Source organism: Poromitra crassiceps (assembly GCF_964638095.1).
Source record: "Poromitra crassiceps genome assembly, chromosome: 3".
Classification (NCBI taxonomy): Eukaryota; Metazoa; Chordata; class Actinopteri; order Beryciformes; family Melamphaidae; genus Poromitra; species Poromitra crassiceps.
In genome coordinates, this window is record NC_139625.1 from 71,547,905 (window position 1) to 71,563,292 (window position 15,388).

General features: G+C 45.9%; 1 protein-coding gene across 1 annotated transcript; it reads right to left on the bottom strand.

Moving 5' to 3' along the window:
* Positions 1–508: 508 nt before the first annotated feature.
* Positions 509–13,489, bottom strand: LOC310773249 (zinc finger protein 513-like; the record flags this gene model as incomplete). Its single annotated transcript, XM_083633135.1, has 7 exons — positions 13,393–13,489; positions 12,876–13,085; positions 10,760–10,882; positions 7,012–7,146; positions 5,278–5,778; positions 3,128–3,333; positions 509–1,132 (listed from the first exon to the last, which is right to left on the bottom strand). Exons 2-7 carry the CDS (start codon positions 12,913–12,915, stop codon positions 509–511), a joined length of 1,629 nt encoding a protein of 542 aa, XP_083489261.1. The 5' UTR covers positions 12,916–13,085; positions 13,393–13,489.
* Positions 13,490–15,388: the final 1,899 nt, after the last annotated feature.

Sequence of the window (15,388 nt, forward strand, 5' to 3'; positions counted from 1 at the left end):
TTTGTCCTTTTATGTTCAGCTAAGAAAAGCTCAGTTGCCACTCCATTTGTGATGATAGATTTCAAGCACTTTTCAAGCACTTTTCAAGTACTTTTAAAGGACAAATTATTTCAAAATGACAGGCCAATAATAATAATTTTCTCCTGGTTGTTTGGCATACTTGACCATAGCGTGTGCCACCGCATGCTGTGTGTGTCACCCGTCCTGAACCAGAGGGGGGTTGCGGTTACCTAGGCGACCAACAATGACAGCGCAGTGCAGAGAGTGATACTGTAGATAGGAATAAAGTGTATCAAGCTCGATGACAGGGCGCACAAAGCTCAAGCTCACAGAGATAGGCTACAGTCAAGCATTTTTATGTGGCAACCCAGAAAACTGATATAACATTAAAATTTGGTTTTGAGCAAGTACAGACCAATTTCTCTATCTTTTCCTATTAACGTTACCGACGGAACCCTGATACACGTTTTAAATGCCCCCCCACCCCCCACACACACACACTCCCCCCTTACATATTCTCCTGTCCTCGACTCTGGCTCTCCTGAGTGTCGTTGCCCCAGCCGAGGCCGTTGATGGGCGCGTGCTTGTCCCAGCTGTCGGTGTTGTGTCCGTGTTTCCTCTGGTGGCGTTTGTAGTTGTCCCAGTGTCCGGTGGTGTAGCCGCACTGGGCGCAGGCGTACGGTTTCTCTCCGGTGTGCCGCAGCATGTGCCTCTTTAGGTTCATGCTCTGGTTGCAGGAGTAGCCACACACGCCACAGTGGAAGGGCTTGGCCCCCGAGTGGATGCGCTCGTGGCGCCGCAGGTTGGCCAGGTTCCCGCAGGCGTAGTTGCAGGAGGGGCACTGGTAGGGCTTCTCGCCCGTGTGCACCCGCAGGTGGCGCTTCAGGTTGTCGAGATGTGCCGAGGTGTAGGGGCATTGCGGGCAGAGGTGCGGCTTCTCCCCCGAGTGGGTGTGGGCGTGGCGGGCCAGGTGGTTGGGGTAGTGGGACAGGAAGGGGCAGTGGGGGCAGCGGTACAGCTCCGTGCTCCGCCGGCCCCGCCGACCACGCCGGGAGCCCTGGGAGTCGCCTGGGCTGCAGGGGGAGCTAGCCGGGTCTTTGGACAGCAGGTCCAATGAGCAGCGCCGGCACATCTGGACATACCGACACAACAAGCACTCAGTACATGAAACAGAAACTTTCCTGGTGATGTGTAGGTCAACATTGGATAATAATATGATAAGCTTTACACATTAACTTTAGACTTTACAAAAGAGTGGAAAAAAACGAAGGCTGGCTTGACATGGTGCATGGAATGCAACTTAGTTGTGTTGTGTGTTGCTGTATCATTTGATTGTTCAGGTTTAGTTTGGTGACACAGCAACAGTAAAAAGTGTCATGTGCAACCTGCAACTGACTGCGCGAGCGTTGCATTGTGTAAAGTAGGGATGTTCATCAATTATCGAAAATCGATAATTGATTGTTAAGGAATTGAATCGATCATGTGGAATTTTGATCAATTATTGTTATTATTCTTTTTTTTTTTTTGCGGACTAGGTTTGGGTGGAATTCGTTCCTCCTCGCCCCACTCCATTGCACAGCCGACTAACGTGAGGTGGAGCTTCATATAGTCTCTAGTTTTCTGGCTGGGCACGGGCCTTTGTGCCAACAAAACTGTTTTAAACATGGGGAATTCACACCGGCATGCGCCGGGGACACAAACAAACGCACCCAGCGGTCTGCGGACCTCAGTGAGGCTCAGGCCTGTTGATTTGACTCTTGTGCTGTCAGTTAAGCTGGAAGACGCCGATTGCCTTACATCATGTAACCTGACATGTAACATGTTTGTTTACCTGGCCACAGCGCTAGTGTCTGATATTCTTACTACACAGCGGCATCGCCATTATAGCTGGCCGAGAACGCGCAACGTTATTACCAGACCAGAGTTAAAAAAAAAATATATATATATATATATATATATATATATTATTATTATTATTACGCTATCGATAATCGCTAATTGATCGTTAATTTTCCCGATTTTCGATTATGTAAATTGTTCAAAATGAACATCCCCAGTCGGAGGGCACACTGTCTCATGCCTTCTGGTTCTGCCCTTCACTGACGGGATTCTGGGCCAGAATATTTGACTGGTACTCTAAGGCCTACGGGGTGGCCCTTCAGCCGGAGGCAGAACTCGCCATCTTCGGCTGCTCGGAGTCTTCTCTGAACTTTCCTACAGCTGTGCAACAGTCTCTGACACTGGGGACAACTGTCGGCAAAAAATAAATTCTGAAGGAATGGAAATCTCCCTCTCCACCCCCTTTCCAATTGTGGTTGACGGACATGACCTCTGTTATACGCATGGAGAGACTTAGGTTCCTGAGAACCAATGCACTTAGAAAATGTATAACTATCTGGGACCCGTTTTTAGTCTACCTCAACGAGGCTAGGGGTGACGGGTGACTCACCCAGCTGGCTTCCCATAGAAGCCTTGAGTGAGATCCCAGGTATATTGTTTACAAGAACATAAGAACCGTAGGTGGCTGGCGGCACCACTTTGTAATGTTGATAATATTTTTTGTTTTGTTTTTCATTTCTTTCCCCTGTGTCTGAGCCTGTTTGTCTGTTTTGTCTTGTTTGTGTTCTATAAAAATTTAAAATGTGGGAAAAAAAAGAGAACATCCCTAGTGTAAAGCCAGTCTAACATCAACTTGACAGCAAAAGAAGCTTAGATCAGAGTGATCTAGTCTTGTGTGAGTTCTATGGCACTGTCAGTCATGAGTTTATTTCCTACTGGAGACTCCAATGCAAAAATGGTATAGTCACAGGCAAGGCAAGGCACTTTAACAAAAAACATCCATTGAACGGAACATGCGTATTATGTTCATTCTGAAGTTAATTTCTATTCAAGACACTAAGAGTGTATTTTGCTTTTATTTTTATTATTATTATTTTTTACATGAAAGTCTAAGTAACAGGAGTAGCCCAGATGGACAGACAGCAAACACATTAGAAAGTTGCTATGCCTGACTGGCATCTTTTTTAGACAGAGCAAAACATTTTACAATTTGAGAAGCTGTGAGCCGACCAATCACAACCAAGGTGTTTCAGATGAACAAAACAAATTGAATCTTTTAGAAAGGTACCTGTCCTCCATCCGTCTCCCCCTCTCCTTCCCCCTCAGCCTTGTCCCCCTCTAGGTCGGCCTCCTCCAGTGTCAGGCCGCACAGCCGGCAGCACAGGGGGAAGAGGAGCACAGGCAGCGGGGCGGATGGAGAGCCCAGGCCCCCCAACGTCTGGAGGTAGCCTGAGTCCTGGGACACTCGCAGGGTCAAGTCTGACACCACCGCATCTGGAGAGAGGGGACAGGGAAGAGACAGAAGAGTGAAGAGGAGAAGTAGCCTCCAAGAAAAAGAAACACTAACATTACCAATTGGGGTGGATCGTAACAATTGTAAAATATTTGCATATTTATCTGCAGAGATCAACGGGTGGGGGGTGGGGTGTAGTTACTGTATATATTTTTTATACATTTGATGGAAAGTTGTAAATGAGAAAATCTTAGATTCTGCAGGGACAGGTATTGATTAATTAAAACTGTATCATGCAAATTCATTTGAAGAGGTTAAAAAAATGTGCTGAAAAGCTTCAAAATGTTGGTTTCTAGAGGACTTTTAGAGAGCAGATGTTCGACAGGAAAAAAGAATATTGGGCTGCTTTGCATATGCTTTCATTTAACACTTTGAGTGCCACGGCCCTTGGGCAAAAGGTGCTGCACTGTGCCACATAGGCCGCAATGCATTTTAATATAGCCATATCATTTTTTGTGTTCCTCTTATATGGACAACCAATAGCCTCAATGAAACTTTGAACCCTTCTGTTTCATTTTTAAAAAAAAACTGTGTTTATAAACCGTTCCATTTTGGAAATACACCCCTCTGAAAAAGAGTGTTTTCGACCGAAAAGAGCATGCTGAAATTAGTTTTTGAGATAATCACATCTTTATGTTAGAAAGGCAACAGAATGAATTCTGCTTTGAGTTCGAGCCTGCTGCTTGCTGCCTGGGTGTGTGTGTGTCAATGGTTGTATGCTGTTAGTGCCCTGCGTGCCCACCCCCCTCCTCCCCCTCCTCCGTGGTGGGAGGAGTCGAGTGTCTCTGCTCTGCGGTTTGCTCTGTTTGCTCTGAACTGAAAAGTCCGCTGCTTGCATCCCCCGCTCCTTCACAGCGTGTCCTCGGCTCCCAGCCGAGAACAATGTAACCCCTCAGAAAGACCTGGTGTCGCCAACTAAATCATATGGATGGACCATAGCAGCGGACACGGATGGGGCTCAACCGTGGCAGCAGATGACTGCTGTTGTTCACAGGCACAGCCAAGTAACGTTATGCTTCAAGCATATCAATGGCGATTTCCGTTTCCTCATGACTTGTTCTCTCTTTTCTCCTGGCCTCTGTCTAATCGGGAGGGCACTGTCGCCACCTAAGGGTTCTGTAAAATAGGCTAGACACATTCAACAGCTCCCATATTGTAAGAGGCGATGTAAGAGGCTTAGATCGACATTCCCCCGTCAAAATATGAATTTGGAGTTATTGACGCCATTTGGCGTCGCTGGCAGTCTACGGTAAATTTCTCTTGACGCCATATGGCGTCGCTGGCACTCAATGTGTTTTAACAGACAGGCCCTGAAAAAAGGTCTATAAGAACATGGTCAAACTTGAAGTACTGGAATGTGTATTGACATTGAAATAACGTTTCTTCTACCACAGGCTTCTTCCTTTCTACCTCCTTGGCTTATTTCTTCTGACCTTTGAACTCTTTACAATTGGCTGCTTGTAATGCTGGTGAACTGAAGCTACTCTAGCGTTGTACTCTGGACGCAGTGTCCTGGGCCCGATACCACTCAGTTTAACATTGATAAGCAGTCGAGCAGAGAGAGAGAGCTTCTCTTCCTCTTTTCAAAGTCTTTCAGTTTCATGATATTTTGACTCGTCGCTTCCCCTTTTCCTTTTCGATCTGACCTGCTCTTCCAAAATAAAATGCTGATTGGTCCAGCCCACTGCTAAACCAATAGCTTGGAGCATGGGCAAGATGGATTTCTCCAGCTGCCTCACAAGGTTACATGACCTTCCCATGTACATTGGAAACAGATATTTCATTTAAATCACTCCTACATGTTTATTCCTTGTCTCACTTATCAAATTACAATCCATGATATAAAATCCTTTGCAAACCCCTGGTCAAGCCTACTGTCAGTCCTATACAAGTGATATTTTGTGCGTGCTCCTTCACCATGTTACCTTCTTCCGTTTCGGCGTTCGTCTTTTTCCTCCTCGCCCTCCTCTTCTCCTTTTCCCTCCGCTGTGGCCTCTCCTGCGAGTGCATGCGTTGGTGCCTCCGCAGGTTGCCCAGGGAGCTGCAGGCGTAGCTGCACTGGTGGCAGCGGTATGGCTTCTCGCCCGTGTGTGTGCGGGCGTGACGCTGCAGGTTGACACGTTGGGCCGAGGCGTAGGGGCAGATGGGGCAGCGGTAGGGCTTCTGGCCGTCGTGCGTCCGCATGTGGCGCTTCAGGTGGTTGGAGTAGCGCGAGGTGAAGGCGCACAGCGAGCAGGAGTACAGCTTGGCGGGGAGGTCGCCCGCTATGCCCCGCCTCTTCCTGTCGGAGCCGTTGGCTACCGGCTGGTCGGCCAAATCAGTGGCTTCCTCCTGCGACGCGTCCAGCATTGCCACACGCTGCTCTACCTGTAGGCCTTCCTCGCATGTTAGGCAGTAAAGCCCCGTCCCCAGGTCCAGTCCCGCCCCTTCAACAACAACAAAAAGGAATATTAGAACCATGTTTGGACGCACGTCCTGATATCGCCGCGTTGGTATCGTTCCTGGGCCATCATTTTTTCCTAGTATGGGCCGGCATGACCATGCCTCAAACTCATTTGACTGGTCGCCGCAATGGCTTCTTCCTGAAAACGTGCGGCAAGTAAAAAAGATGTGGTTAAGATTAGGGTTTTCTCATTTAACCACGACCATAACCAAACCCTAACCCTAACCCTAACCCTCACGACCATAACCTGACCCTAACCAAATTGTTGTACTTGCCTAAACCTAATGTCTGTCTAACCCTAATGTTTTATAAAAATGTGTGTGGTTCAACCGGGAATCGAACTCCAGTCCTCAGATTGGAAGGCAAGTACCTTTCCCATTAAGCCACAAGCCCGAGCACACCCTGAGCTGCACTTTTTTCACTCCGTAACCTCATCTTAGCCAAAAAGCGAATAGTGACTAATCAAATGAGTTCGGGGCGTGGTCATGCCGGCCCATACTAGGAAAAAATAATGGTCCGGGAACGATACCAACACGGTGATATCAGGACGTAAATGTTTGTACCATGTTTTTCATTCTCTTAAAGCCTTATGCTTGAATGCTTGAAAAGTGTTTCTTACTGGGTGTTCACACCAAATGATTTAGCAAATTCACGCAGCAAGATTACATACAAAATCAATGCAAACAAGCAGATGCCGTTTCGCCCTGGGCAGCATGATTGAAGTGAATGAAGCTCAATTTTGTGACGTGAATCGCCTCATTCGTTCGAATTGAAAATTTTCGACTTTGGTGAATAATTCGTGCAATCAAACTCGAGCAAGATTTTTGCCCTTGGCCTTTTGGTTGCTGCATAATTCCATTTGTGTTATGTCATAGTGATGTCTTTAATAGTATTCTAAAATGTGGAAAATAATTAAAATATGGAAAAAATTGTGTCCAAACTAGATTACTAGATTAAATTAGATTAATTAGATTAAACAAATACAGTAATTATTTATTTAACAGATATTTTGATTTCCCCTTCCTCTTGATTCTATGAGAGGCCCTGAGTTGTGGAAAGGCCCGGCCTCACTGCACACACTCTTCCAGGTACAGTGGTTTTCTTTTCTACCTTTAGTTTCCAATTTTGAGCAAGTGAAGACAGTGTGCAGGGTGTCCATAATTTTTCTACCTTTTTTCCCAGAAAGCAAAAATAAATCAAAGAGTGCGACATTTACCTAGATCTAAGCCCGCCCCCAAAGGGGTGTCTCCCAAAAGATGGCCACACCCTTTACAGGAGAGGAAAGCTGGGAAGGCGGAGTCTGTTGGCGCTGAAGGGTCTTCCTCCACGCTCAGAGAGAAGACCGTCATACCTGGAGAGTAACGGAGAGAAAGAAAAAAACGTTTTTGGAAATAGAAAATGACCATTTAAGCCAGGGATGTGATGAATGCCGTTTCAGTCAGAGGCTTTTCCAACTTAACATGAATACATTCTGGTGCGTCCGGGTAGTGTAGTGGTAGATTCCCTGCCTACCAACACGAGGGTCGCAGGTTCGCGCCCCCGTTCTACCTCCGGCTTGGTCGGGCGTCCATACAGGCACGATTGGCTGTGTCTGCGGGTGGGAAGTTGGATAGAGGGTATGTGTCACGGTCACTGCACTAGTGCCTCCTCTGGTCGGGGCGGAAAGGAACTGGTGGGAATAGCGTGAACCTCCCACATGCTACATCCTGCCGGTGAAGCTTCCCGCTGTCAGGTGAAAAGAAGCAGCTGGCAACTGTGCATGTGTCGGAGGAAGCATGGTGCTAGTCTACGGCTTTCCCCAGAACGGCAGAGGGTGGAGCAGCAAACGGGCAGCAGGGGGAAATTGGCCAAGTACAATTGGGGATGGAAATCAGGGGGGGAGGGGGGACATGAATACATTTAGGAAAAAACACTGGATGGATTACATGGTTTTTGGGCATGGAAGTGGTCAAATTTAAAGATTGGTAAAACCTCACCACTAAAAAGCCACTTGCTACAGAAACCACAATCGCAGCCTTCCTCTGTATGAAGAAGACTGCCCGCAGCCCATTGGTGCAGTGTGGTTTTGAGACCCTATTGATCTTTTTCACAGCAGCAATTTTGTGTCTCAAAGGAGTGGTGTCATTTCAGCAAACGTATGGTAAAGTATGGCAAGAGAGGGGAGGGAGGGTTGTGAAGGGGGGCTTCCTTGATTTTTGTGAAATCAGTTGTGCAATAGTCAATTTTGGCAGGTTGTTTCTATGCAATTCACATACCTCACAGGCCGTGCATAAATCAAAGGAATTTGTCTTGGTGTGGTTGGTTGGTTAAAACCAATGCTGTAAATTGTAAAGGAATCCTCTAACCTAGACCTGGGCATTAGACGGCCCGGGGACCAGAACCGGCCCTCATGATGGATCTGCCTGGCCTGGGAGGTCTAAAACAAACCACACCATTTTACTTCTGAGGGGTACGGTGGCGCAGTCGGTAGCGCTGTCGCCTCACAGTTAAAAGGTCCTGAGTTCGATTCTCGCCTGGGACACTGTGGGCGCTGTGGTTGTGTCCCCCCCCATATCTTCAGTGCCTACTGCCCAGGTGGGTTATCTCGTCGAAAGGGCCTTTCTCTCTGTGTGGAGTTTGCATGTTCTCCCCGTGCTCCCCCCAGGGGGTTCCTCCGTATATAACCCCCCCACTAAAAACATGCAGAAGATCAGATCGTCATCGTCATCCGACCAGTGACGACAACATCCGAAGTTGGTCCCCAGGCGCTGTACGAGAAAGCGACCACTGCTCCTGGCCTGCCCCTCGGAGGAAAGGACATGCCTGGATGGGTTAAATGCAGAGGACACTTTTCACCGGCCACCGTCAGCATGAGTGTGTTGTGGCCGCATGCATGTATTGTGGTGTTCGTGTGACAATAAAAGACGGGCTTGTCCGTTACGAGAAAGATCTAATGAGATGACCTAACTTGGCTGTTTGGAGTGATTTTCAATATAATAAATGATGAAGAATAAGTGTGCAGTATAGTATATTTTATATACCGTAATTTAAGCTAGTGATAAATTAGAGGTTACGGCATGACATACTTTTTTTGGGGCCCGCGGCAATAATCTGGGTTTGTGGCCCCCCAGGAAAAATAATTGCTCACCCCTGCTCTAACCTCTAAAAATATTAATGTTTTAGCCTACATTAAGAATTTACCACAAAGCAGTTACTGTACATTGAATGTAGCCTAGTTTTTGTTAAACATGACATACACTACAGCAGTAAAAAAAACTATATACTAGTATAGCCTAGGTGTGAGGAAATATAACCTCTGTAAAGTGGTAACTATGCGTTGGTACACTATGGAAATTATTCCTGTCAGAAAATCCTTTGTTGTTGGAGGGTTTGGCGCACCAGTGCACCCACTGTAAAAAGTTAGTCTGCAGCCCTGAGCAGAATTAACTTGTTTCGTCAATTATATTATTATTATTATCATATTTTGGCATAAAGAATGTTTTCTTTTGGATTTCAGCAATTATGTCAGAAGCAATCTTGTGCCACAAACTGTGCTTGTCATCCAATGGAATATTATCTGGAAATAGAAGAAGAAAACAGCAGCACGATTGCCGCTTGTGTAGGACGCGCGCGCACACGCACACACCCGGGGGAAGTTGTACCTGTATATTTACATCGTTGTTTAGTTTCTCAATGACTACAGCAACAGTGTTGGGTGTAGTTAGGCACGACGCTAACAACGCCCCTTAGCTGTTCTACACTGTAAACAACAGCCTCGTGGGGCTTATTGCATTATTATGCAACATAGCAACAGTAGTTACTGAGGGAGTGGAACATGTTTCTCATGCACTTCCTCACCAGGATATTACCAGCCAGGGGATTCCAACCAGCAACCTTTCAAAGCCTAGCAAACTCTGTAGTCTTTTAAATCTAGGACTGTCCCTGAATACCATTTTTGGGCTTCGAAACTTGTGACAAGCATAATAATAATTAATGTTGACGCATAATGAATAATGTTGGATTACTATTTAAAAATAATGGTAAGAAAGAAAAAAAAAGAAAAAAAAGCATTTGAATACTGATTTGGACATCAATTTACCACGGCATCGATTGAAGCTTCAAAGTGTGACGGCCCCTAGGACACCACACCAATTCCCTGTTTGGTTTGGCTGCTGGGAGCTGGGGAGTGGCTGCTGGGAGCTGGGGAGTGGCTCCGTGGGAGCTGGGGAGTGACTCCGTGGGAGCTGGGGAGTGGCTGCTGGGAGCTGGGGAGTGGCTCCGTGGGAGCGATGGCAAACACTGCTGTAGTGTGTTAGCAGACTTTTGGCTTGCTAAGAAAATACTAACTAGATGTTGCGGTCACACTTTATTTAGATGCGTGCTGATTATAACGTGTCACTAAACTAAATGTGTCTGGGTGAGGGATCATCTCAGGGTTAGTAACAGCATCAGGTTAGGCTTACATTTCAAAATTAAGTCAGCGTTATGCTTACTAAAGATACAGCAAATAGGCAAGTGACACTTTGGGGAACATGTAGATTTTGTCACTGATAGTAAGTAGAGTATCGATGCTAGATTAGACAAGTAAAGTGTTGCCAAACCCAACCAGAGAATACTGATCCAGCGGAACTCACTGTGCATCAGCAGCAGTAAGAAAAAGATCATGTGAACTTTCAACTTTAAAGATTAGTATCAGCAGTGAAAATAAATATGTGGGCCGTTCTGTGATACTAGTGAATGCCAGGAAAATAACATCTTTATCTAACGGCCACAGTGACCAGTAACCTGATCTTTTACTATTTTGTCAGTCAATGTGATTTTCAGAATAAAAGTCTCCAAAAGTTGATCACCTGCCAAAGTTTCTGGTAGAGCTGACAAACTTACCAGCCACAGCCCACAGTTTACAGTATTTGGCTGGACTCTCACTCTGCGTGGGACTGTGTCTGTGCGTGTGTGTGTGTGTGTGTGTGCGTGGTATCACTGACCAGCGTCTCTGTCCAGCCCCATGATCTCAGAGTCTCCAAACTCCAGCTCTCCGCTCAGCAGGAAGTCACTCTCCAAAACCAGACAACTTGGCTCACACACCACCGCCCCATCCTCCGACTCCACTACACACACACACACACACACACACACACACACACACACACACACACACACACACAGTTACAAAATGCTTTACAAAGGAGTAAACAAAAATGGATAAAATCAATAGTACAAGCAAACAACGATGTAAAGGGAGAGAAAAGGTAATAAAAGTGAGTTTTAAATAGAAACAGTTCACCCAAAAATTAACACACAGGTGAAGTTTGACCATAGAACGAACACAGGGAGGTTGCCAGCATAATTTGAGGTGGAACATGGCCCCATCGACTTGACTGTCCCTTTATGCGGGGGAATAGGAAAATATATTATTGACTAGATCAGCCTGAAGCTCCTCAGGAAGGTTCTTCAAAAGGCCCGATCGTCTTCTGTTTTCCAATGCAAATCTAAGATTTCCATTAGTTTGCATTTAAGAGTTGGGTATCATTGGAAAGTTCTACAAGTTTTACATTTATTTTCAGGGTGTAAAAGTTACGTTTATAGTGTTTGTTTTTGTAAATATTCACCTAAAACAGAGTTTGGTCTTGAATTATGATTGATGATGATTATGAAAACAAAATCTCCATAATACAAACAAAAGTCAATCTTTACAGGAATGGGACTGACTATACACACAATTCCTATGGCCATACACATTCTGGCTTGAAACGGTAAGAGCAAAGGTTAAAGGAGTGGAGAGAAGCAGGGCAATTGAGACGATCTGTGCTTAGAAAATAAGATGAAGAAGTGTGGAGGGAAGGGGGGTTGGGGAGAACGAGGGAGGGAGGGAGAGAGAAAGGGGGAGAAGACTGTGGCGGGCAAGCAAAGGAAATGGGTGAGGATGAGATAAGTGCAGAGGAGGAAGAGTTGGGAGGGTGAGGATGAGTGGGGTTGGGGGAGGAAAGAAAGCTAAAGATCCAGGAAAAAGGAAGCGGATTGGAAGAAAGCATGAAACGGGGGAGGGAGAGAAACAGACAGAAGAGAAGAGCGAGCAGAGACATCCAAGACAAGTAGTAATAATAATCCATAACACAGTTAAATGAGATGTTTTGCCACTTGTCACAACAAAGGCCAGAAAAGCAGCAGGAAGAAAAATGGGAAGCAGTGAAAGATAGAAAGGAGGGAGGGAGTAAGGGAAGGAGATAAGGAAGGAGGGAGGGAGAGAGAGAGGTCAGGTATGGGCTGATTATAGCGAAGAGGAAGTGGAGACAGGACGCAGAGAGGAGGAAGAGAGGAAGCGAAGAGTCCAACTGAGCCAGAACATTCAGGATGAGATAACACACACACTCACACACACACACACAAACACACACACACACACACACACACACACACACACACACACACACACACACACACACACACACACACACACACACACACACCTACAGAAAGGACAAAATGTATTTCAATAATATCTCTTCTCCTCTCATGGAAGTAGCCTGTAATATGAAATGTTTAAGACTGGTCGAACAAAATCAAGTTCTCAACGTGGGGTCCCGAGACCACCAGGAACCTTGAGGGGGTTCCATGGGGTCCGCAGCAAACTGATGAATTGTTAAACTTCACCGTTATTTCATTTACAAGAAGTTAACACGGTTAGAGAATACGTAGAAGATTGACTGTTTTGATCATAGTTTCTCTGTTATCTCTACCTATAATACAGACAGACATGGGATTCGGGACAAAACCCTGTCTGACAATAAAAAGATATCCTCAGATTTGGGGCAGAGTCAGAGAGACAAACTCTCATCAACAGGGGTCATCCGTCCTTGATATGAGAAAGGTTTTGAATTCAGAATCCAGAGCAAATCACCAGAATGTCACACACACATACACAAAATCACTCAGGTATCAGATCAAGAATCTATCAGTTTAAAAATGTGAAATCTTTCTACATGGATAAACAGCAACCATGAGCCACTTCCCTAAAGTTAAACAGATAGACAGTTCGAGAGCGAGAGATCACACCAGCAACAGATTCAACTCGCTAGAAGATGCGTAGGTTGAGTGACTTACATTTCACCGGCTGCGGGTTTGATTGCTTTCTCCTCGGCATCTTCCTGGTCTCTCTTCGGCACCAGTCACGGATCTTCTGGGTTTTGGGGCAGCCAGCTATGTCCGTCCGTCCGCCAGCCAGCTAACTGCGTGTCATCATCACCTTCTTCCTCTTCCTCCTAATAGCAGCGGTGTCATCACTCACTGAGCCGGCTGGGCCATAGCTACTGCCTGAAACGACCCCACACAGCACATTTACATATCACCAAATTAAACTGTTAAACCCATTTATTACCTAGCGTTAATAATTCTGAGAGAAATTGGTTATGACCGAGGTACTGCATACGGACGTAGGCTATATCACCCTCTAATTTGCAGGGTGATTCACTCTTTGTTATTGTTCCGCACTAACTAGATGGAGCCATCTTGCTAGCTAAGGCAAGCTAGCTACTCCAACATTCACACAAGCTGCAGTTTCAGCCGATTTCAGCCTTCAAATTAAATAACATCTGTGAATATCAATCGCCGAGAATTCTACCTTTGATGGGATCCTCAAATTATTATCGAAAGCGTCCAAAAAATGTCGATAACTCTTTGTAGAGTCTTTTGTTGCCAAGAAACGCACACCGATACACACAAGCGCTCAAGTCCGATACTTCCTGGTAGTGAGTGACGTCACCACGCTGGCGGTTGTGGGTTTTGTAGTCCTTGTGGTCCCTTACAGTTACAGAAAAAATTATGTATCTAAATAATCTAATCAATATTACAGTTACATTCAGTCAAAAATTGGATTACTAGCGAGGATTACAATTTAAAATACATTTATAATATTCTATTTATTGTACATTGTGTATTTAGCCTATCCAAGTGGCTGTGCACTGTAAATATTGACTCTTCTTATTGTCTACTTTATTTGATATCATGGTAAACAAAAGAAGAAACACTTGAAAAAACACTTGGCTCTTAAAAAAGACCAGCGCACCCAGAGGTCTGCTATAGCCTGAACGGAACCCGACGGGACCCGTTGGAAGGGTCGGGTAGGTTGCACAAAGCACCTTGTTAAGATTTTCCTTGTTAAGATGAATCGGAGTTAAGGTTTCCTTAAAATAAAGTCTGTTGCACAAAAAACCTTAAGTTTTCTCCTCAAGGTCTCCTTAAAATGTTCACTGAAGTATTTAAGGTTTGCTCCTCAAGTCGTGTCGTACTTAAGGAGCAAACTTAAGGTGCTTTGTCCAACAGGGCCCTGGTTTAAACAATAAACAATTAGGGCTCGGGTCGGGTGGGCTCGTTATGCTCGCTCATTATCAGGCTGGGCAGAACCGACACTCCCTCGACACTCCTCTCCCTCACACACCCTCTCACCTTCTGAAGCTCTGCTGCTCTGCCACAGATTACTTTTTGTGTGAACATAAGCTGTTTTCCCACATGCGCCTTTTACCGCTAAATGACCGGAACGCGGTCTAATGCCTTCATGTGTGAAAGTTGTTGTACCGGTATAAGCGCGACCCCGTCGTCGTGGACATTTCACCAGTTTCGAGCCAGTCAGAAGAGCGGTATGCGCGATAAGGAACACAAGTATAGAACGGGTCCAGTCATTTGCCGCGACACCGGTCATTCTCTCATGGGCAAGGTGTACACACGTTGCTTAACGTTCACTTCCAGCGTGCATCATCTAATCATTCGCGCACATCAAAGCAAACTACTTCCACATTTCGCTTCGTGCATTTGCTTTCTCTACATACATACAAGCGTTGGGCAGCTTGCAAGCCTCTGCCATTCTCGCTGTGTGTCCTGTGTGGCTGCTACGAAGTGCGGAGGACTGAGTGAAGGACTGGCCTCTCTCGAGCAGAGAGGGGAGGGGGGAAATCGGCTGTGTTTATTACGCTGGCTTGATGCTGCTCTTAACCTTAAGTCAAACGAGTGTGATTTATTGTGTGACAAGCAAACTTATTTCACCATCGGAGTTTTGCCGACCCCCAAAATAAGCTCCCCCCTCCCCCCGCCCCCCAACATACAGGCAATTTCGCTGCTATATTCCCACATGCGAGCGCTCAGGTGTGAAGGGAAATTCCAGGAAATGTCCGATATTGACTTACAGGTAATTTTCCGGTACGCATGTGGGAAAACGGCTATAGAGAGATTAACCTCGCGTCACCAGGCTCTTCCCGAGGAGAAGAGCTTGTCTGTCACAGTTAATACATTCCTCTGATTGCACAATAAGCTTTGAATGGGCTTCACTGACCTGGAAGTCATGGAAGCTAGCAGACACACTTACAGTAGCCTATATACGACTTATTATTAGCCTAGTATATCCAAGTAAAAACAATTCAAATGTGAAGAACCCGGGGGCCTTACAGGATGTCAGGGAGCATCAGTGGGAGGATGTGATAGAGGACCAGAGCCCTGTAAAGTTTAGGTGGAGAGTGCTCTACAAGCTTCCTCTCCTCAAAAGGTCTGGTGATCTACAGTGGAGGGTGCCCTGGCGACCAATAGGTCTTTAGCCGGGGTTAGCCCGAGGGTGGGCAGCAAATGTC